Source organism: Triticum urartu, chromosome 5, assembly GCF_003073215.2.
Source record: "Triticum urartu cultivar G1812 chromosome 5, Tu2.1, whole genome shotgun sequence".
NCBI classification, from domain to species: domain Eukaryota; kingdom Viridiplantae; phylum Streptophyta; class Magnoliopsida; order Poales; family Poaceae; genus Triticum; species Triticum urartu.
The window spans coordinates 352167677-352189745 of NC_053026.1; the positions used below are offsets into that span (position 1 = coordinate 352167677).

At 41.6% G+C, this 22069-nt stretch overlaps 3 protein-coding genes across 4 annotated transcripts; 2 read left to right on the forward strand and 1 right to left on the reverse strand.

Annotated features, from left to right (window-relative positions):
- The first annotated feature begins 714 nt into the window (after positions 1 to 714).
- LOC125508971 lies at positions 715 to 9403 on the forward strand. The gene is made up of 12 exons (XM_048673794.1): positions 715 to 1273; positions 2041 to 2170; positions 2265 to 2367; positions 2639 to 2762; positions 4232 to 4297; positions 4508 to 4546; positions 5778 to 5858; positions 6004 to 6051; positions 6971 to 7021; positions 7100 to 7168; positions 7826 to 8083; positions 8554 to 9403. Exons 1-12 carry the CDS (start codon positions 1088 to 1090, stop codon positions 8812 to 8814), a joined length of 1416 nt encoding a protein of 471 aa, XP_048529751.1. The 5' UTR covers positions 715 to 1087; the 3' UTR covers positions 8815 to 9403.
- Positions 9404 to 9501: 98 nt separating this feature from the next.
- LOC125508972 lies at positions 9502 to 10232 on the reverse strand. Its single transcript, XM_048673795.1, has 2 exons — positions 10077 to 10232; positions 9502 to 9898 (listed from the first exon to the last, which is right to left on the reverse strand). The coding sequence occupies exons 1-2, from the start codon at positions 10217 to 10219 to the stop codon at positions 9583 to 9585; spliced, it is 459 nt and encodes a 152-aa protein (XP_048529752.1). The 5' UTR covers positions 10220 to 10232; the 3' UTR covers positions 9502 to 9582.
- Positions 10233 to 12697: 2465 nt separating this feature from the next.
- Positions 12698 to 17311, forward strand: LOC125508973 (grpE protein homolog 2, mitochondrial). Of its 2 annotated transcripts, none has more exons than XM_048673796.1 (6): positions 12698 to 12973; positions 14416 to 14593; positions 14667 to 14857; positions 14979 to 15146; positions 15332 to 15460; positions 16956 to 17311. In XM_048673796.1, exons 1-6 carry the CDS (start codon positions 12836 to 12838, stop codon positions 17055 to 17057), a joined length of 906 nt encoding a protein of 301 aa, XP_048529753.1. In that variant the 5' UTR covers positions 12698 to 12835; the 3' UTR covers positions 17058 to 17311. The 2 variants fall into 2 exon arrangements, with proteins under 2 accessions (XP_048529753.1, XP_048529754.1); XM_048673797.1 differs by having other exon boundaries at positions 14416 to 14581.
- Positions 17312 to 22069: the final 4758 nt, after the last annotated feature.

Here is a 22069-nt window from a genome sequence, read left to right on the forward strand (position 1 = left end):
ATCAAAAGCGGGACGTGACCAAAGACAAAGTGAGTTAATGGTGAGACTGAGAGTTAGGAAATAAAAGATCCCATGCTTGGTTAACATCACTCGGTCAACCTTTCTAAAGTTGGTAGGTCTTTTGTTGGATCATGCAATTTTTCATCGAGCAACGGCAAATAAATCAGAGCTAAATTGTTTATGCATGTGTATTGAGAATGTTTCCTTATGATTGCCTAAAGAATGTGTTGTTGTTTTGCAAATGTTCTATCATCGGTTTGAAGTCTCCCATTAAGATCCAATGTGTTTTTTCTCAGGAAGTAGAGGAGAACGGGGAATCAAGCTCACGAAGAAGTTCGGTTTTAAAGCATGATCATGGGCGAGTAAACGACGATGATGGCTATGGAATGGTGCGAGGCTAAATATGTGAGGGTCCCAGTTTAGGAATTTCATTACATACAAACATATTTTTATATTGTATTTATTGATATTATTATGTTGATATTTGTTTCAATAAACTGAACCAAACTTATCACGTGTCACATGTGATAAGCAATCCAAACTACTTTAAAGAAAAAAAACTGAGCCAATTTTTTTACAAGGTTCTTTTTTTTTTGCGGGAACAAGGTTTCATTTATAAAATAACACACTATATCACGGACAGGAGTGAATATATTGGTACAAATACATACGGGTATACTCTACACCTCAGTACGGTTACGTAGACGTACGGTGAGACCATCGTGCTCGAGCCCAACCTCCTTCCCTTCCCCCGCGACGCCCCCCTCTTCTTCTTCCTCCCCTTCCCTCTCTTTCACCTCCTTTCAAACCCTAGAAACCAATTCCCCAACCAAAACCCTAACCCTAGGTCCTTCCACCGTCTCCGTCTCCGCCTCCGCCTCCCGGCCCCCACCGCCCCTCGCGGCTCCCGCGGCCTCGTCCTCCCGCGCCCAGTCCCGCCACCACCACTCGGCCCTCGCAGACCTAGGGTTTGCGCGCCCTCGAGCCGTAGCCCGAATCCCGAGCCCTCGCGAGGGCGTGCGTGGTGTGTGCGGCTACGAGGTGGGAGGCGGAGATGAGATGAATCTGCCCGGTGGTGGTGGCGGCCATGAGTAGGCTCTCGTTCCGGCCGCGGCCGCTCGACATCCACAAGAAGCTCCCAATCCTCAAGTCGGCGCGGGACTTCGAGGACGATGACCCCACGGTGGCAGCGTTCGCCGCGGCAAGGGTAGGGGTTCTGCTGCGGCACTCCGGCTCGGACCTCACTGCTGCTGCTGCTGCGACTGACGGCGAGGTAATTTAATCAACTGACAACGTTTCAGTTGAGCGTGCAATCCTATGAACTGTCAATGTTTGGTAGCTCGCAGAGTTCTCTTTGTAGGTTAGTTGTTGGGTGTTGTTGATTTCAGTCCAATTAGCATGTTGATGAATTCAGCTTTATTCCATGCCAAAGAACCATGTCGTGCTCTGCTTCTGTATGTTATCCATAGGAAAACCATTATTTGGAGTTCTTAATAAGTTTTTTCTGTAGACATTGTCGTACGACTTCTGACATCATACTGCTGCTCTGGCCTTGTCAAATTCTTTTTCTTTTGAAGTTTTGATTGTTGAGACTACTTGTCCCAGTTTGAACTTTGTAGCATATATGGTTGTTGTTAAGGTGTCTACTTTACATTGATATATCTTATATCCTACCATATTATTCATTGCTTCAAAAGCAGCTAAAAAGCCAGTGAATGCAGGTTATGTTACGTGATCCGTAATGATATCTTATTTTATTATTTTATATCAGTTTATATGTTCTCAGTTATCCTATACCATTTGTATACTGCTAGCGGCATCAAGGTGTGCGTGCTGACACCACACCACACCATACTGCTGCTTTCTGTATATCAGCTACCGTGCAATACTGCACATATCACATGGTGCATAATTGCTTATATTTTGTGATCTGAAAATCAAATTTGTGTCTCCACAAACGATAAATCTGAGAACATTTATACATATTATTATTTTGGGGGTTGTGCTGATCAATACAATGATTGTTACATGACTTTGCAGGGAAATTCAACTCCCAGTAAGAAGAATGCTCAAGAAATACCAACACCACAGTTTGATGATGTGGAGACCTATGATAGGGATTACACTCGCACCTTTGCACAACCATCATGTTATATACGAGGAAGAGGAGGTTTATTTCTTACTGCTATTATGGAATTGTAGTTTTTTATGTTGACAATATTTTTTTTATGAACTCTATTTCTAAGAATGATTACCCTATGCAGCCAGAGCTGAGATCGGTGAATTTGTTGAGTATGACTTGGATAACGAAGATGAAGACTGGCTTGACGACTACAACAATGAGCGGAAAAATCTTAACCCTGAAAAGTAAGAAAATGCTACAGATCTAATAAACCGCTCTACTGGTTATGGTTTGCATTTTGGTTACAGTTAAACATGTTCCTTTTGGAATCTAGAATTAAAGATCAAGAGTCCAGAATCCTGTTCACAGTCATATTTTCAGTAAGAGACCTTTGATGAAATTTTGGTTGTCTCAGTAATTTTAACAAGCTTTAGATGACACATTTACCATTTTATTATTTTTGCCTTATGGAGCGAGTATGTTATGCTACATTTTAAGTGAAATCTCATATTACAGGTTGGAGGTCCTCTTATTCAAGTTGGAAATTTTGGACCACAAAGCTCGAGAAAGAGCAGGAGCCATAACACCAACTTTCATAGGACCTGTTCCAGTTCTCTTGCAGCTCGATGTTGCTATGGAGGTAAAGCAGCATGCCTAGACCATGCACAATGGCTTTAGGATGTTATGCTAAAATGGGAGCAAGGGAATTGTAAAATTGATGCACTGAACATATATGCAAAGCATTTTGCAATGGAGATTGTACTTGTTATTATAACATAATGCTAAGTTAACTGTATAGCTTTGTCAACCTACTAAAAACCTTACCTGTCTGTTACTGTCGTTATTAACTCTGAGACATTGCCAGTTTATTTTTACCGTACTTTATATGGCACAAATGCCAACTTACCATGTCAGTTGAATCAAGGCATTTTACCTAAGGACCCCTCATGCTAGCTTTAGCACGTGTCACACACTTCTTTTTAATATCAAATATGAATTGTATTAACCACTTTGCTGCTATACATGTCAGACACACCTTCATAGCTCTAGTAAATTTCGTATGTTCTATATGTAGCAGACCCCTGTAAGCCATCTTGCTGGCGGCAGTAGGGTACTTGGTGGGAGTAATCCGCGTGAGCCTTGTTTTTTTTTCTTTGCCGTGTTCCATTAAAAAAATGACATTTGTAATTACTCCTTTTTTTATATCTGTTGGTTGTCATAAAAAAATGAACTTGACAATTCCAGTATCCTTATGTGTCCATCTCTGTTGTCTTATGTTGGTACTGAGGGTAAATGTTGTACTGCGTCTCTCTAGTTGGCATGAACATATATGTGCATGCGCAGAAGCTAAGGTGTAAGCAATGTCTGCTTGCGTCGTTTATTAGTACTCCCTCCGGTCCTTTTTAGTCTGCATATAAGTTTTGTCTGAAGTCAAAGCATCTCTACTTTGACCAAACTTATAGAAAAAAGTATCAAGATTTACAATGTCAAATCAATATCCTTAGATTCATTACTAAATGTAGTTTCATGGAATATATATTTGGCATGGTAAATGTTAATATTTTTTAATATATATTTGGTCAAACTTTGCACAGTTTGACTTGATCCAAACCTAATACGCGGAGTAAAAAGGACCGGAGGGAGTATCAATTACTTCTTGTACGGGTTAAATTAACACATTACTATCTTATAAGGGTGAGCATAATTTACTAGTGCAATTAACTTAAGACTCACAACCCATAGTACACGGGTCCCGTTGACCTGATAGGCAAAGGATATATTGCTATGCTATTATGCTCATACATTACATTGCAGGCTCTATGCCTTACTCCATCTCAGTTAATATATTGATCAGAATTTGCTCATGATTGCTGAAACCTGCTTGTGTGGAGATCACATATGATACTTATCTAGAAGGATTTCAAGACATTGCAATTAAATGTCAACAAAGTTATTAACGGAAACTTATTGCATTTTTTGTTTGGTTTTGGCTTTTGTCTTATCAAAGGTACCTGGAAGGGGGCCCGTTTTCCCTTTCATTAGTTTTGCAGTCTTGTTGTACAGTTGTTTCCTACAGAGTGTCTGCTTACCAATTGTTTCTCTGTGCAGGCTTTGCAGTATTTGTCTGTTCGGTATGCTGTTTTCCAAGCTGTATATAACTATTGGAGAGCTAAGGTAGTCTCCACTGTCAAAATACAGCATATGGTCTTCTTAATACAAGACTACGAGCGATCAACTTATACCTTTTATTTAAATGCTGTAACATGGCTTGCTGTCAATATCTGTCAAACCTTGTTTTCTCATTGCATATCTGAGATTTTCTTGTACCGTGACTTAATTATGTTTGCTGCATTTGTTATGCTTACTGCTTCTTTCTTTTATTAGAGGGAACGGTGGCAAAAGCCTATTCTGCGGCGTTTGCAGGTTAGCTTACTTTATTTAAAGTGATTGACCGTGATGTTTCTGTATTGTTTTAATGCTCCAGTTGTTGGTAGATTTTCTTTTGTATGTGGACACTGTTTCTACCAACTGATATAGTACTCCCTCTGTCCGGAAATACTTGTCGAAGAAATGGATATATCTAGACGTATTTTAGTTCTAGATACAACCATTTTTATGCATTTCTCTGACAAGTATTTCTGGACAGAGGGAGTATATCCTAGATTCAGATGTGAAACGTTCTTTTCTTCTGTGTGTATAATCTAACGCAGGATATGCTATATCTTAAATCATCTCACCAAACTTGTAATCATGTTAAAGCTATTTCAATCGATGTATCTATAGGTGATTGCTAGGAGTGTCTACACAAGTTAAATTGATTCTTTAGTGAAAACCAGCTGCAAATCGTAAGAATATTAGTTCTTCTTGGTGCAGTAGCATGTGCCAGGTACATGTTCAAAGTAAGATAAGTTTGCTATGATGTCCCGACGGCCTTACGTTTCCATCTGAGGAGCTATTTCTACTACATGCATTCATGCATACTCTCAGAATGAAGCTCCTGGTCAAATATATGGAATGTTCTGGTATGGTTGCTATTTTGTTGCACAGCTGCTGGCTGACTGTAAGGCCCAAAGCCATGGCCATGACACCTACGCATTTTGATCAGACATGGTCTTTTCGATTTCATCCCTCTGATCGGTTTTAGGGATGGTATGAATAGGGTAGCCAACTTTTATTCTTCACTGTTTCATCCTGTTCATCCAATCAAGAAGCCAAGCTGGATGGCCCCAATCTATCCACCTTTGTTCCTCCAATCAAACGAAGTCACAACATCTACAAAAGATTTGGCTATTCTTTCACATCTGGAATTTATTTGCCCATAAGCAGTTGCTTCAGTTTGCTGTGTCTTTGACTTATAGTTATGTAATGGAACCAGGTGAATTGGCGAGTTAATCATTGGGTTCCTGGCACAACAAAGCTAAAGCCACTGGTGTTCCTTAGTGTAATTTGTTCTAGGGGTTTAACTGGATTCACCCAAAGCAGTTTTAAGGGCTTATCTATGAAGATTTATAGTTGGACTTGTAAGCTACCAGCCCAACAAGTGTGCTCAATAGAAAAGTTTTTGCCAAGCTAGTTTTGTTGGGGAAAGTGTCAGTCTATCATACTATGGTTCTGTTACATTACTATTGACTAATTTACTTTTGATTTTCTGAAGCCTCCTCCGCCGGTGAATGATACAAACCCATATAATGTATTCAGACCAAGAGAAAAGGCCCATCGTCTTCATACAAGAAGGGTGAGTGGCTTTAGGCCAGAGTTAGTTTGAACACCTGCCTTCGGGGAACAGCAATTACTGGAGAAACTTTTTTTTTTCTCTTTGATAGCACCTCCCTGCAATCATATTTCTCTTGCGTATACATAATATTTGCTTCCTTCTCCAGATGCAAAGACGAGAAAATAATATCCAGTCGTTTGAAAAACTCCGCCTGGTAAGCTGCATTTAGTTTGTTGTGGTCAGTTTTTCGATTGTGTTTCTCTGTTCCTGTACATCTTTATCTTTAGTTGATAAATGTGTGAAATTTTGGTTATATAACCATGGGGGAAGCTTATAATTACACTGTCCAATTATGATGATTTTATTAAATGACATCATGTGATTCCCTCCATGATCAAACTACTAATGATTTCTTTGTCAACATTTCTCATGTCAAAGTAGGTCTGCTCTAAGATTTTTCTTTGCTGCTATGTGAATAATCTGCTTTTAATGATTATGAGAATCTTGCACGCAACTGTTTAAAGGAGACCAAAAAAGGAAATCCATGATTTTTGTAAATAGTTTTATGTTAATGCAAACAGTACTGTGTTTTTGACGCCTGGTTTTGCGAGAAATTGAAATAATGGGATGATTGGTTAACCGTTCTCTTCTGCTTGTATTGTCAGTTTCTTGGGATTTGGATAGCTGCTGCACATCTCATGCTATGTTCTTAAACAATTCTCCCTCCATCCATTTTTCAAAGTTGTATTTTAATCAAGTAGGGGGATTAAGGAAGGCATGATAGTTCTAAACAAAATAACACTAGAGAAATGACCTGGTACCCATTGGTTAATATGCATGCTTGCCCTTAAATTTCTGCATGCATGCTTTATATTTTGAACAAGATTGCAAAAACTATATACCTTATATTTGAAATGGAGGGAGTAGATAGTTCCGAAGTCTACCAAGTACCAACACATAGCATTGTGCAAAACTTTATCTGAAAAATTTGAATTGCATTTCTTGTCACCTTCGTTTGGTGAAATATAGTATGCTAGCTGCAGCTTTTTAGCTATTAGATTACAAACTTTTTGCTGTATGTTTTTTCTTTGTGTGTTTTGCTGCTTACAACTCTACCTTAAAATTTATATTAGGTACGGCGCAATTTGGACCAAGCAAAGGCATTAATGGGGGCTCTGATTAAGGTTAGTTCATGCATAAACTGATCTTATAGCGGCAGCGTTACTAAATTTAACTTCTAACTGATAATATACACTCTTCAGAGGGAAGAGACAAAGCGGGAGGTCATGGAATGTGAGGTCAACCTTCAGCGCGTTCAGATGCAATATAAGGTATGGGCCATCATACATTTTGGTTCAGAATTTGCTTTTACATATACTCCCTCTGTTCCTAAATATAAGGCTTTTTAGAGATTCCAATACAGACTACATACGAAGCAAAAATGACTGAATGTACACTCTAAAATGCGTCTATATACATCCGTATGTAGTCCGTATTGAAATCTCTAAAAGGTCTTATATTTAGAAACGGAGGGAGTAGTTTGTATACTTGTCTTCTATAGGAAACATAACATTCAAATGAAAATAAGAGGCCACCATTTGCATCACATGGTAGTGGTGAATGGGTTTAATAAATACTCCCTCCGTTCCAAAATAGATGACTCAACTTTATACTAACTTTAGTACAAAGTTGAGTCATCTATTTTGGAACGGAGGGAGTAGTTAAAATGCCACTGTGATGGAACCAAATACTACCCGCACTATATACTTGTGATTTAATTCTGCCCATTATGCAGCAGATAATATTGGGTAAATTAAATATATATTTCTACCTGATATTATGGTGCACTCTCATCCAGTAAAGGATTTATCGTTAACTGATGTTACGGCACAGTTTGTTTTGATGCTTTGGTCTGTTACCTTCCTTGCTCCAGTTTCATTTGATTCTTGTCACCCTCCTAATTTCTATTGTTCCCCTTTTCTCTCCAGCATGAGGCCCAGCTTGTTGACGATGGGACTACACTGTCAGGGTTCCAGCAAGCTTCTAGCAGGTTTGGGTCAAGTGATGATGATTATGCGGATTCAGATGACACCGCAACTGAAGAGCCATATTTTCGGCAACCTGTTCTCCATCATCGGTACCCTGATAACAAGCAGTCGGCAATCCCTACATTGCGTATAAAGCGTGAGCCGGGGCTACCGGTGCTAAAAAGGAGGCCTCAGCAGAATGGCTGGGTATTTAAAAGGGTATTCCATCTTCCTATCACTGCCTCTTTTTTGTTATCAGCCACGTGAGTTGAGCAAACTGGTACCAAGCAGCCCTTTGCTGCTAGTTACTGGCAACGCCAAAGCAATGGGATAGTTTTAAGCCTGATGATTTTGAGTTAAGTTTTATTTGAAAGGTACTCCCTCCGTTCCAAAATATGTGGTGTGAAACCACGGCGCTTATTTTGGAACGGAGGTAGTATTTAGGAGCTAGGAGGACAATTTGGAAATAAATGATGTTTTTTGGGTACTTTATATGATACTTCCAGCTTCAACAAATTTGTTGGATGATGAACTTTAGTGTTCTATTCTTTTTAGTCTCGTTCCTGATTCTATGTTGAATTATTTATAAACTTCAGCCTGCTTACCAGTTCTGATAATTTATTTGTCAAGTCTGCTTACCAGTTCCACTGCAATAAAAAGGTCGTTTACCAGTTTTCCCGATTACACAGGATCCTGAGGAGCCAGTATTGTTATTCACAAGGCCGCTAGATCCTGACAAGTTGGTGGCAGCGGGTATCAAGTTGCCACCAGACCCCCCTATTGAGGTTGATGCCACCGTGCCACCATTTCGGTGCCGAGGGAGAATTGGCCGAGGTGGACGCATCATCTTTGATCGATGGAATCCTCTTCTCCGAACACCAACATCAGTTGGCCAGGAAACCACCCATTTCACACCATATGGCCGTAGGCCGCCCTCACCGGAAGGTTGAAGCAAATATTTGTCTGCACTCACCACTTATTTGACAGATGCAGCTAGTGCGAAGCGCTCAAGCAATTGTTTCTGCCTTGGTGCCAAATTGGCCCTTGGACTACATTCTCATGGCTGAGTTATGAGCTCTGTGGATCTGATGATCAGGTCAGAAAGCTCGTGGAAAAGCTGCAGGCTCGGTCAAAACCGAGAGGCTTGAAGCTCTGTTGCGGCTTACATTTTATTTTCAGATCTGGCTCGGTCATCATCTGTCACAGCTGTTGTAAAATTACTACAGTGTAGGTGAAGGGGTAGAGAGCATTTTTGTCTAATCTTGGGCATGTAGGGTCGGTATCTAGTTTGGTGCTCTCTCATTGATTATTCATTTGGAGAAGCGGCGATCCTTCTCATTGCTAAATTAACGTTCTGTATAATCTTTTGACACTTTGGTGCATTGTATTAACCGATGTGCACGCGTGTATATACTGAGAATCTATGCCCATGGGCAATGGCACTAGGTTAGGTAGAAGTAGAAGATGGAAATGGAATAGGTGTAGAACAATGTTGCTAGATCTGTCATTAAAGTGATTGTATCTGCTTTACTTTCCTCATAACTGTTCCAAAATTTCATCCGCATAAAAAGGTTACAAGCCCAAAGCTGATCTTCATGAAAAGGTCCCCCCCCCCCCCCTTCTATTTTCACCTGGATTGTGTCTGTGGATGCTTAAGATAATATTCCTCAGCATAGACACTGATCTGAGAAAACAGCGAAGGAGTCGTGTTACATGCATCATATGACTGAACTCGTTTCAAGTTGCAAGGGGCAGATTTGCTCTATAAGTTGATGTTTTGATAAGACCATTAAGTGCCTGTTCGGTTCCACTCCACTCCCTCGACTCCGCTCCGGGAGTGGAGCAGGCTGTAGCTCGTTTTCACAGAGCTGCTCAAGCCCAGCTCCACGGAGTGGAGCGGGGCGGAGTGATTCCAAACAGGGCTTAAGTACTGAAGATGGGTGGAAGTACAAAGTACTGAAGGTGGGTGGAAGTGCCTGGTGGGTAGTCTTTGTGCTGACGAACTGTGCAATTCTTGGCCAGTCCTCACCAAACCTGCACAATGTAGTTGCCCCCAAATCACATGGACGTTGTGTTAGCTCTGTGTTGACACTCAAAGCACAGAAAATGCATCAAGTTACAAAAGGTTCACAGCAGAATTTTGTTCTTCGGCAAAAATGAAGGTGCAATCTGCATCTTTATGAACTCTGTTGTCTACACGCATTTGTTTTACCTTCCTAGGGCAATCTTGAAGTTCACGCTTTCCCTGATGCTCCAGCGTTCTTGTGGAGGCCGTGCAGTGACACGCAGCAGCTCCATGACATGCTTCCTCTGAACGTTCTTCCTCATCGACGGCGTTGGGCGTTGTTTCCCCATTGTCGCACCTCGATTGTTGTGAGCACAGCGATCTTCGTCTCAAGGGCATAGACCCCTACTACTACATATATAGCGGCTGCAGCTGAGACCAGAAATGAACAGAGTTAGTGTCACACAAAAGGTTAGGTTACCAGGCAAAAAATCGAAGCAGCCTGAGCTGACTGAAAAGGTAGACAGCTGAATTCTGCATGCTGGGGTCACATGTAGTTTGTGATCAGTTGATTTCATGCCAAAACGATTGTTGTTCTGCTTTAGCTGGATAGGAAAAAACACACCTGCTTCATACAAATATAGTGACCAAACTTGGCCAATCCAATCGATCACTATCTCTCGTTTAGATATGAATTTTACTGAAATGCAAGTGTTCCGGCCAGAAGTTGAATGCTTGGAGCACGAAATTAATACGGGCGTCTAGATTGTAAGATTATTAAGTAGCTTAACCTAACTTAGAGGGTTTTTAGAGACGATCTTCCGGAAAAGAAGACACACCCTGTTGATACAAGTAGTCTATATCAATCCTATTAACCATGAGAACTAGTCAATCCTATTCAACTAGGATGTCACATACACCCTCTTAAAAGGATCTGACACCCTCGTCGGCCCAAAAGAAACGTTCCCTCTTAGCACACGTTCATGTGTCCAGTGCCAACATATGCCATGCGGTGTGCCTTGATGGGCCACACACGCCATGCTCCACATATACGTACCCCTATCTGCACATGTCCATGTAACTATGAGGGTTGGCTTTGATGCCATTTTATGACACATCGGCCTCTCACCCAGGCTATCGGTCATTACTCCTAGTTATCACTTGTGATCTAGACTTGCCTGGTGTATATCGCACATTTATATTCTTGTAGACTTTGTTTTCCAAGCGCATAAGATTGTAGGACATCAACAATTTCCCTCTTTTCGCAAAAAAATAATTTTTTCCCTCAAGTGAATGACCTTAGATTTATCAATCTGTACTATGCGCAGGTTGAAAGTATTCTCTCTCAAATAACCTTTGCAATCAAGATACAAGTACTCTCTTGTCAACACACCTAATGCAATTCTTATATGTATAGGTGACGCTATCCTACCTCATGTCGATTTAGGCTTCGAACCAAATATTGTGCTTATGCTGCAATTTTTTTGTGGTGCTACAAGCATCATCTTCCATGTTGCATACATTTGATGATTTTGTTAAGACTAATGACAAAGTGTTACATGCTAGAGTTTTTTCTACAAGGATTGACAGGCTTAGGATTATGATATTAAATCGGGTCGGCCCTACAATCATCATATCGCTGCAGCGCCGTTGACTCGGGACGGGTTTGTTTCTTGATTGTTGGTATCTGATTACAGTGGTACTTGATCCCGTTACTCGTGTTTTGGTTGAGATGTGACCGAATTAAGTACCGCGAATCAAATAATGGGACTGTACAAAACCGATTACGCCCACCCCTGGCCTTTAAATGATTTTGCCCGAGCTTCTTCTCGCTTTCGTCCCCCTCATCTCCTTCGTAGCTATGTTGACCGGACACAACATTCATCCGTCGAGCATCAATAGATGCCGACGACCGGCCATCACCAGATTTCTTGTTGCAACATCTTCCTCACAGCATCCCGCAACGGCGGCCATCAACAGTTCTAGTTGCTGCACATGTTGCTCCCTTCAATGCCCCCCTTCAACCGTGAGACCTTCTCTCGGCTCTTAGGTATCCATGACTGTGAAATCCGTATCAGGAGAATCATGCGACGCCACCCCTAGTTGTAGTATGTTTTCTAATCTTTTTGGATTGGTTGCCTTGTTTGCGTTATCATTACCGGAGATAACCAAACAAAACAGACAATAGTCTCACTACAGTTGCAATGTGATGTATTCTCGTATCGTTACCAGAACTCAGATAGTTAGGTTTCATCTGGTGGAACCAACACACCGGGGTTCAGGTCCTGAATTTGACACTGGTGGTCGTGTTTTTCTGGATTTATTTTAGACATTTCGGTGACGTGTATTCAGCGAAAGGAGATGTTCTCGTCGAACTATGAAACTGTCTATGGCGACATCATCAATCTTAAATGATGTGTCGGCTCAGCCTCTCAAATGTGCTCACGTGCGTTCATAGGGATGAATGCGTATGTGTATGTACGAGCGTTGCGTGTGTATACCGTGTTAAAAAAAGGTGGACGAACCAAACACTTCCTCAAAGTAAACTGCTAATAATAATAAAAAACCGATATAAATAAAATCAAGAAAAGCAGTCGATATAGATTGAAAAGATACGACGTCAGCTGTAACCCTTCTGTTTGTTCTCAGGAATGTCAGCGGCTCAGATAACCCAGCCGCTCAAACCCTTAAACCCTCTTCTTGGACGACAAGTTGATCCCACAAACGTCCCTTCAAAAGACACAAATACCCCTGCCACCCCAGCCCTGTCTCGCGATGTATTCACGGGGTATAACGGTCATTCGCTTCGATCCCTAGGCGCTCTTCCCTCCCCCGCTGGCCGCAATTCCCTTCCAGACGTTTCGATCCCTCTCTGGCTCTCTCCTCCCCCCCGCCCCCTCCTCGGCGCCCGCCTCGCGAATCCGTCGGAAACCCCTCGCCGCTCCCTGTTCTAGCGCAGAGGAGAGATGGTAGCCGCGCGCCTCCTCGCGCGGGCCACGAGGCAATGCGCCGCCGCGGTGGTGGCGTCCGCTGCGAGGCGGCCGCTCGGCGGTGTGGCGGCGGTGGCCGCTCGCCCGCTCGCCTCTTCCTTCGGCCCCGCCAGGGTGAGATTTTCTCGGCCGTTTCTACGGACGGTCTGAGCTTCGATGTTCTTCGAGTGTTTTGGGTCGCATCTCGTAGGGGATTTCTAGAATTTTTAGGATGCGGATGAGTGGCATCCAGGCTTGGTGTTTCCGGCTGCAGATTATTCTTCGCCCGTGGTTTCTGCTCGGGGGGAATTCAGGGATTTATTCCTATTGATGGTTGGTGGAGTTGTGGGTTTTGCTCCTAATCGAGGTTGGATTTTGGATTCGTCATAAGGTCATGCTAAGTCTAGGTTTCGGCGGAGTGTTGGGATTTTGGATATGATGGTCTATGAGTTATGTTTTCCAAGTGTCGGACCATAAAACCCTTGGATGTTTGGGTTTTGGATGTTGTCAGAATTGTTATTTGAATATAGAGTTGGGGATTTTCCTGCAAGGGGCCTAACTTCTACTATTAGAATGCACAGTTTTTTTGGGGTGAATACAGATTCCAGAATCCCAGTTTATTACGTACTTGTACTTATGCCTGCAGTAGTATGATGTGCTTCCTTGTAAGAATATGATTTGAATATTGTGTCAGTTAACTCTGATTTGTGCATTGTTAGAAATTAACATGGCCTACACACAACTAATCTGAGTCCATAATTTCACCAAGGTAATAAATGGATTATCGTGTCTATGAACAATCCAAACAGTCAACAGGATGAAAGAATGATTGCACGCCAGTAAATTTCACACATGCTAGATAGTCTGAAACAAAGCCAAAGAATAAATCCATCATATCTTGGGTTGTATATGTTTATGCTATCGACTACTTGTTGCAAGATGGGAATAAGAAACTAGGCTGATGTAAATATGCAGCAACTACTACAAACAAATTTAATCTGCTCATCTGCCAGAGATCTCTCAGCATGTGGCTATGTATACTGTCGTTCTTATATCTTGGTAGAGCATCTTTCCGGCTGCTCACTCCGTGACCTTCACTGAGAGATTTCAAATGGACTACCACATACGGATGTATATAGACATATTTTAGACTGTAGATTCACTCATTTTACTCCGTATGTAGTCACTTGTTGAGATCTCTAGAAAGACAAATATTTAGGTGCGGAGGGAGTAATTTAATGATCGAAATCCTTTTTCTTACAGCTAGTCGAAATCCTAATCTTTAGACTACAAATGCTGTGATGGTTTTGTTCTCAGAATGGACTATGTACATATGTATAATTTATTAATCCACTTCCACTTTCTGAAGTCTTATTCCACATAGTACTAACATCTATCATATTGACTCCTAAACTGTCTGTAGGCACATGATCTCTTTATTACTTTCACTTAATGGGAGACTCTGCTAATTTGGTTTAGATAACGCCTGAATTGCCAATAGTAATCTTCTGTCTTTGGGCTGTTTCTGTTTCTACCATCTATTTACTTATATGAGCTGTATATTCTCTGACAAGCAGGTTCCATATATGTTGAATCAGCCCTTGAGATACTCAAGCAACATCTTTCAAAGGTTTGGCTTTTCATCTTCTACCCCTCAACAAAATGATAAGGAGGTACACGAACCCAAAGACCAGGAAAGTACTGCACATGAATCGAATGGTGAAGCTTCAAAGGAAGACAGTGGTTCGTCTGGAAGTAGGTTTGAAAGACTTAAGTCCCCAGTCTATCAGGAGGTGATGAACTAAATGACCTGCGTTTTCTGGTTCAGGTACAGAAGATCTTGATCTGTCAAAGGAGGATCTAGTGAAGCTAGTTTTTGAGAAGGATGAATTATTAACCTCGAAAGATGAAGAGATCAAAGATATGAAGGACAAGGTTTTGCGCAGCTATGCAGAAATGGAAAATGTCATTGCCAGGACAAAGCGTGAATCTGAGAACTCAAAAAAATATGCAGTGCAGGTGTGATGTTGTTACATCTGATTTATAGTTCAAAATTTTGATGGCATAGTGATATTTATAAGCATTTTGATTAGCTATTTTGAATTTGCTATTTCTTATAGCGTCTTAATCGTGTATGCAGAACTTCTCTAAGAGCTTGTTAGATGTTGCTGACAATTTGGCTAGAGCTTCATCTGTTGTAAAGGAAAGCTTCTCAAAATTAGATACATCCGAAGATTCTAGTGGAGCTGTACCATTACTAAAAACCCTACTGGAGGGTGTTGACATGACTGATAAGCAACTCGGAGAGGTACTTTTTCTATATAGTGCATGCTATTCATCAGAATATGATTCCATTTCCTGCGTATTGTAGCTTTTCTGTACCTGAATTTTGTCATACTTTTCATTTGTGCTTTTAACTATTTCTTCTCCTTTTGCACATTGCTTTCTGGGTGATAATATTGCCTAATTGGGATTTTCCTCAATTTTGAACAGGTTTTTAAGAAGTTTGGAGTCGAAAGGTTTGATCCGTTAAATGAGAAATTCGATCCTGATAAGCATTTTGCACTTTTCCAAATTCCTGATCCTTCAAAACCATCCGGAACTGTTGCTTCTGTTGTGAAGGTATGTATCATCATCAAGATTCTTATGTGTATGTTTTTCCCTGTTCAATTGAATCTAAAATGGTTGGTTCTTAGAGTTCTTGAGTTTGATCTATTGCTTTATTCATCTATAATTTGTTGATTGACAGTTTTGTATTCTTTAGGCTTGTTTTACGGACATATGGTCTTATAATTTTATGTTTATACAGCCACACCGGACCTACCCGTCTAGAAATATGCTCTTTTCTACTCATTGTAGATGGTCATGCTGTTAGGTAACTTTGATGAAAGATGTATATAGAATGAACAATAAATAGCAAATCAGAATATTTGGATTGCATAGAACAAGCGTAAAGAATAGTCAATGCTTGGAAACACCTGGCCCAGTTACTGGCTACTGGCTTTGCTTTGTAAATTTTTTAAAATCCAGATTTATTATACGTGGCTGTGACACATGTACCCCTGTACACATATTTTGGCTGTTTTGACATTATATCTCCATGGAATAGCATTTACAAGGAGAATCACTTCTGAGAGTAATGTCTGATTGCATAAAATTTTAAAACAACCTACATGTGTAGTTAATGTTAAACCTTTTGTATTGCCATATTCCCTGCTTTACCTATATCGCTATCTTAGAAACAATGTTGTATTGATATCCTTCCAACTTCCCAGTCTCTCCTTGACTCATTATGAGAGTAATGCTCATATGATGTACGGATTTGCACTGTGATAGTTTCATTAGTGAATAGAAGAAAATGTGTCTCAAGTTGCAGCATAAATCGATTAGTTGTATGAATGGAATTGACAATAATTTAGACATGAGAAGTGAATTTTAACTTGGCATTGTTGGGCCAAATCTTTGATTCAACCATCAATTGTGGGTAGGGTAGCGATATCATGCCCCTCCTTCCCTGTAGGTTGTTTGCTCAATAAATATTCACAGCCGTTCCCTTTTGGACTTTGAAAACCAGTCTGTTTTGAACTTTGAAGTAGAGAAATCTCTTTTGAACTCCCTGTGCACCTATGGCTTTCTGCACAACACTAGAAATCCAGTAAATTGTGCTCAAGCTCAACCCTTTGGCCATTAAGCTCAGATAGTTACTCATGGGGCTTTTATCCGTCTCACTGGGGGTCCTGCATAAACTTCTGGTGCAGTTTTGCTAAGAAACGAGGCATGAACTTGGCTGTACTCCAGTAGTCACAGTAATGGGCTATTTTCATGTGTCATGATTTTTTTCTCCCCAGAGGCTATATCAGGACAAATGGAGCGTTTTGAATATGCATATTTATGTGGGCAGCTTGCAGCCTGAAATTATGCAGTGGTCTTAAACTTAAATCTCTTGATGAGTTTTGGATAGCGACTATGATTGAAATGCCCATCACATATTGGTACAATCAATTGTGCATACCCCAAATGGTTTGAGATTGGCTGGCTGAAACCTCTATTAGAACCGGCAAAATTCTGTTTTCCCCCTGACGTATGCATGATTTCCTGCACATTTTTGTGATTTCAGGTGGGGTACATGTTACATGACCGCGTGCTCCGTCCTGCGGAAGTTGGTGTTACAGAGGGAGGTCCGTCCGAAGAGCCTGAGGAGAAATCAGGTGGAGATTAGATTAAAATCGGAATCTAGTAAAATATACCAGAAGCAAGAAGACGTAGCTGTTCCTGCTTGACGACAACCGGTACCTCATCAGCGAAGGAGCTTGGCGATGGCAGTGTTTCGGATTGTTTTTTAATGGTAAAACACAAGGTTGGCTTGTTGAAATCCCATTTGTATGGGTGCACGTCACACCATTCCTTAGCAGTACAATGTTTCGGAGAATTTTGCGAGGGCTTCGAAGACCTTAATAAGAGTTTTTCTTTTCATATGATAAAAAAGTGAATTAGGGCATTCCTAATAATGTTCCTTAGCAGTACAATGTTTCTCTTGAAAAAAAGTGAATTAGGGCATTCCAAATTAAGTCACCAAACAGACTCCCCCAAATGACCGTGGACACCTGGCCGGGCATAATGACAATATTATAAATAGCATAATGCATCAAGAATTCAAAGATAAATATTCCTCAAATACAAATAGCAATCCAAACATAATAAACTTATGAATAAAATAGTTCAAAATTTTCACACATGTTCTAGTTGCACGCAGGAGTTTCGCCTGCACATAACCTTGCAAACAATATAGAGACTATTGCATCACGATTGATGTCATTTTGAGACCTTGTATGCCAATGAAAAGAATATCAAATCTAGAGGTCTTGTGATGCAATCGCTTAAAGAAAAAGAATGATGGTGGGCTTTTATGACGACGCCCGTATTGCCCTTGTTGATCATATGGACAGTTCTTTCATTTTCAGTTCATCCAATCTAGGTATGCGGGCATACATGAAAACCCTATTGATTCTCCAAGTGCCATGAGCTTTGCCGCGTCTTTGGCATTTGGTTATCTAAGTACTCCAGCCCTTTGGCCTCCCTATCGGCCTCAGCGCGTGACTCAGCGGCCTCCCCTGTGCTTGCTGGTCTTCTTCGATTCCGGTAATGTGACAACGAGCAGCTTGACGGCGGCGGATTCGTTGCTGCAGAAAATTTCGAGGGGCTTCTTTGCCTTTTCTGTATTGCGTAGGGTGTTTTCTGTAAGGGACCGTGGTCCCATGTCTCTGGTTCTTTTTGATGTAATATGGTGTTTTCCTTACTAATATAATCCAGATATGGTTATAAAAGAAAGTACTCCGATCCAAATAGCTTGACCAACAACAACAAATATGACCATGGCTTCAAGGAATGTGCTCTCAGACATCCGAATATACTCACCCCATTGGTATGCAGTTGTGCCATACGTAAGCTTCATAGCAGTTGTGCACTTCTAGAGACTAGTGACCCCAATACGACCACCAGCACCCCTCTTCCGCTTGAAGTAATCATCATATGCCTTGACACCTGCCATGATGTGTAAGAACAATGGTAGTGACATCGAAATAGCGGTCGAATAGAGCATCGGCGACAAGGTAGTCCTTGTGGAGATCAACACGCCCTCGTACCCGACGCCAATTCAATTAGTTGAACCATTGAAGTCGAGAATTACCCTCATCATCTTCATTTCATCCCTATCTTCGTCATCATCCAACAAAGACAAATCCATTAACTCAGCATAGAAGTACCCCTTTGTCCAAATCCACAGTGTTTGCTTCAAAGTAAACAATGAGAACATCAAACGTTGCGTTATGACATTTGTGCAAACATTTGTCGGGTGCGGTGTCCGCCCGACGTCGGTAGGGTGAAGGATATCTGGACGATGACTGAATTCAGGGCGCACGCCGGCAACATCCGGCAAGGCATGCATGGATTCTAGGGGGTTCAGCAAGGCCTGCACGACATTGGAGGGGGTAAGGCGGGAGCGGTATCTGGGAGCGCAAATATAGAGCCAAGGAGGATAGAAGCATTGTGAAAAAAATATGGGCTCCAGTACCGTTTTGGGTGGGACATGTGTGTCAGAGACCGACATGGAGGATGTTCGGACTCCCTTAGAGCTCCCCTCGATTTGGGGTCGGCCTGGTGGAATTCGGAAGTTCGGACCGTTCCAACTTGTTTTGGTTAGCCCCATTGGAGTGCTCAAAGTGTTTGGACCGTTCAGTCGAGACATTTGGGCCGATTTGGTGAGCCACTTTGGATATGTCCTAACTCGTCTCATGTGCTTGTTTAGACTTTATTTGTTGTGCGTAAGAAATTGCTATGGATGCATCCAAGATTATTGACTGTAGTGGAGAGGAGAAGATGAAGATAAGGCATAATAGTATTTTCTTATATAGTTCATTTTATCTTATTTGAGTCACATGACCACCTATTACTAAGAGGTGTCAAAGTGTTCTGAAACATATGTTTCTCTCATGCTTCACTGAAACATATCCTAAGTGAGATGTGAGAGAAATCTCTTTGTGTTTCGAAGCATTTACCTGTCAGCCAGAGACAATAATCTTCTGGGTTGCAAGAGAAATGCTCGAACCGAGGAGTCAGCTTTACTTGTTCCTCAAGTAAATTTGTTGGGTGCGTTTGAAATCCGACTGTTAGATACGTGTTGGTTGGCCATTGGCCGGACGTTGTGTCCTGAATGGTCATTCCCCCTCGGGGTTTCTCCGGCTATAAATAGCCAGCCGCGCCTTCCGAGTTGGTTGACTGCTCTGTGTGATTTTGACAAGTTTGTCAAAGCACCCTCTCGCTGAAAGATAATACTTAAATCCACCGAGAGAAAACTCTAGAGCCAAAAAACTAGATAGTGGTTTAGCATCACATAGATCTAAGTCTAGTACACTCAACCTATTACTCTTGAGAGCTGTTAACTCTCTAGACAGTTAGGCTTCAAAGTCTTCAGTAACCAAGAGTAATTGTGGTTTTCAAAGATAGTCTGTGAAGGTTATGAAGATCGCCTGAATAATCTACCTCCAGTAATCGACACAAGTTGACAAAATTGCTGTCGAGGAGAATAGGCCGGAGAGTTTTGCTCCTGTGTTCAATCACAAGTCCCTCCAACCAGACGTTGCTAGTTTGCAGAAGAGTGAACTTAGAACAAATACATGGTCGCCATCGAGCACTACCGGTTTCATCTTTGCCCTTGTAATACTTTTAGTCGTTTATCATCGGTAGTATTTTTATCGGATGATTTATCTTCTGTGCTCGTAGTTGATTTGTTTTGTTATTCTGTTTATCTATTCCGAGATGTTTTCTTTCATAGATTTGCATTTGTTTAGTTTATTTTCCGCTGTTGTGTACTAAGACATTTCAAGGTTCCGAAAGAAAATTTAAATCTCCCATTCACCCCCTCTGATCGATATACTCTCGATCCTACACAAATTCAAGCAAACAAGCATCTTAGACGAGACACGTTGATGCACTGGTTGTGGACATTAGACTCCTTGGAGACCATAGAGCGGTGGAGTGCCTTGCGGACCACCCACTTCTTGCTTATCATTGAACCCAAGATCAAAGCCGTAATGTAGGAGTTTGAATTGTGTCACAGAGGCGGGGACAAAGCGTTAAACCTCGAACCGTGATGCAGAGTTAGATACAAAGCGTGTGAGATCGATCGATCAGGAAGACCTAATCGCTCAACAACCGATGCATCACCTCAAAGACAACCTTGTCCTCCTCGTCATCCTCCAGGGGATGTGCGTCATTGATGCCCACTTTCATGATGCACCAGGACAACACCGTGTTGGCGATGGGCGTCAGGAGGACAAGCAATGACGGTCCTTGATGACAGGGGTACGCCAAAGAACGGATCCGTGGTAGGAAGGGCTTGTAGTAGCGTTGGCAGATTTCCCAACCACCGACTATGTTTGACATCGCACGGGGGGTGGGGGTGCTCATACTTGAACTCACCAAGGAGGCACACCCTACAAGTTTCAACGGTCCTCCAACATCATGTTACAAACTATCACGATGGCGAGTGGGCATGTTCGATAGCGTCTGACTTGGTTTGGGGCGCTAGGGTGACACATGTTGGGATGCAAGTGCTTCAGGGGCACATGTTGCACGGTAATGTGGCTAGAGTGTTGGGAAATGCAATAGAAAACAAAAATTTCATCCTACGGTCACGGTCCAGGAACACTAAGAAGATGCATAAGAGGTAGATCGTTACCAACTTCAAGTTGCAGCGAAAGAAGAGTCGGTGTAGATTGTCGATGAAGTCCCTCGAGCCGTTCACGAACGATCCTTTAAATCAAAGATCGAAAGAACGACCTCACTACAGATTGCAAGCGTACAAGCTTCACGATCCGGTAGCGCTTCACCATCTAGAGCTAGTCGTCGCCGATGAATTAGAGGAAGGAGAAGAGAACCCCACATGGCTTCTCTATTATGAGGATTAGAGAGAACTAGAACTACTTCAAATCTAGATAAGTCTAGATCAAAAAGTAAAACTAGAGAGAGGGGGCGCCCGAGATCAAAGGAGAACTTGTGTCTCTCAAAGGGGGCGCCCCCTCACACACACACACGCACACACACACACACACACACACACACATATAGGGTCACGCTATTCGCCACCCTGGGTGAGGAATAGTTATTCTTCACCCCTTCTCTATTTTGACATCAATTCGCCGTATTTTTACGTTTCGTAAATTTTGTCTTATTTCATACATAAAAAGAGAACGTAAGAAAATATGTACTCGCCGTAAAAAATATTTTATGTTACGTAAAATTACGAATGTAAAACACAGTGTAAAACATACATAAAATGTGATTTTTCTGGTCTTATAACCTATATTTTTATTTTTTATACCAAATTTTACATATTGAATCAATATGCATGTAACTATTTATATTCTAAATATAATTTATTTACAAAATGATCGTAAGATTACCCCGGATAAAGAATAACTTATTCTGCACTCTGGGTGATGAATAGTAACACTATATATATATATATAGGTGGAGGGAGGGCTAGGCTGACTTGGAGGGGGGTGATCCTCTCTTGGGTCATGGCCAAGGTGGAGGAGTCCTTCTCCAACTCCCCCGCGCCCAGCTAAAAGGGGCGCCATCCCTACATGGGCCTTCAAGGCCCATTAGCTCTCCACTAATAGGCCAATTGATATTTCCTTTAGCCCATTGATTCTAAATAAATTCTAGGGACTC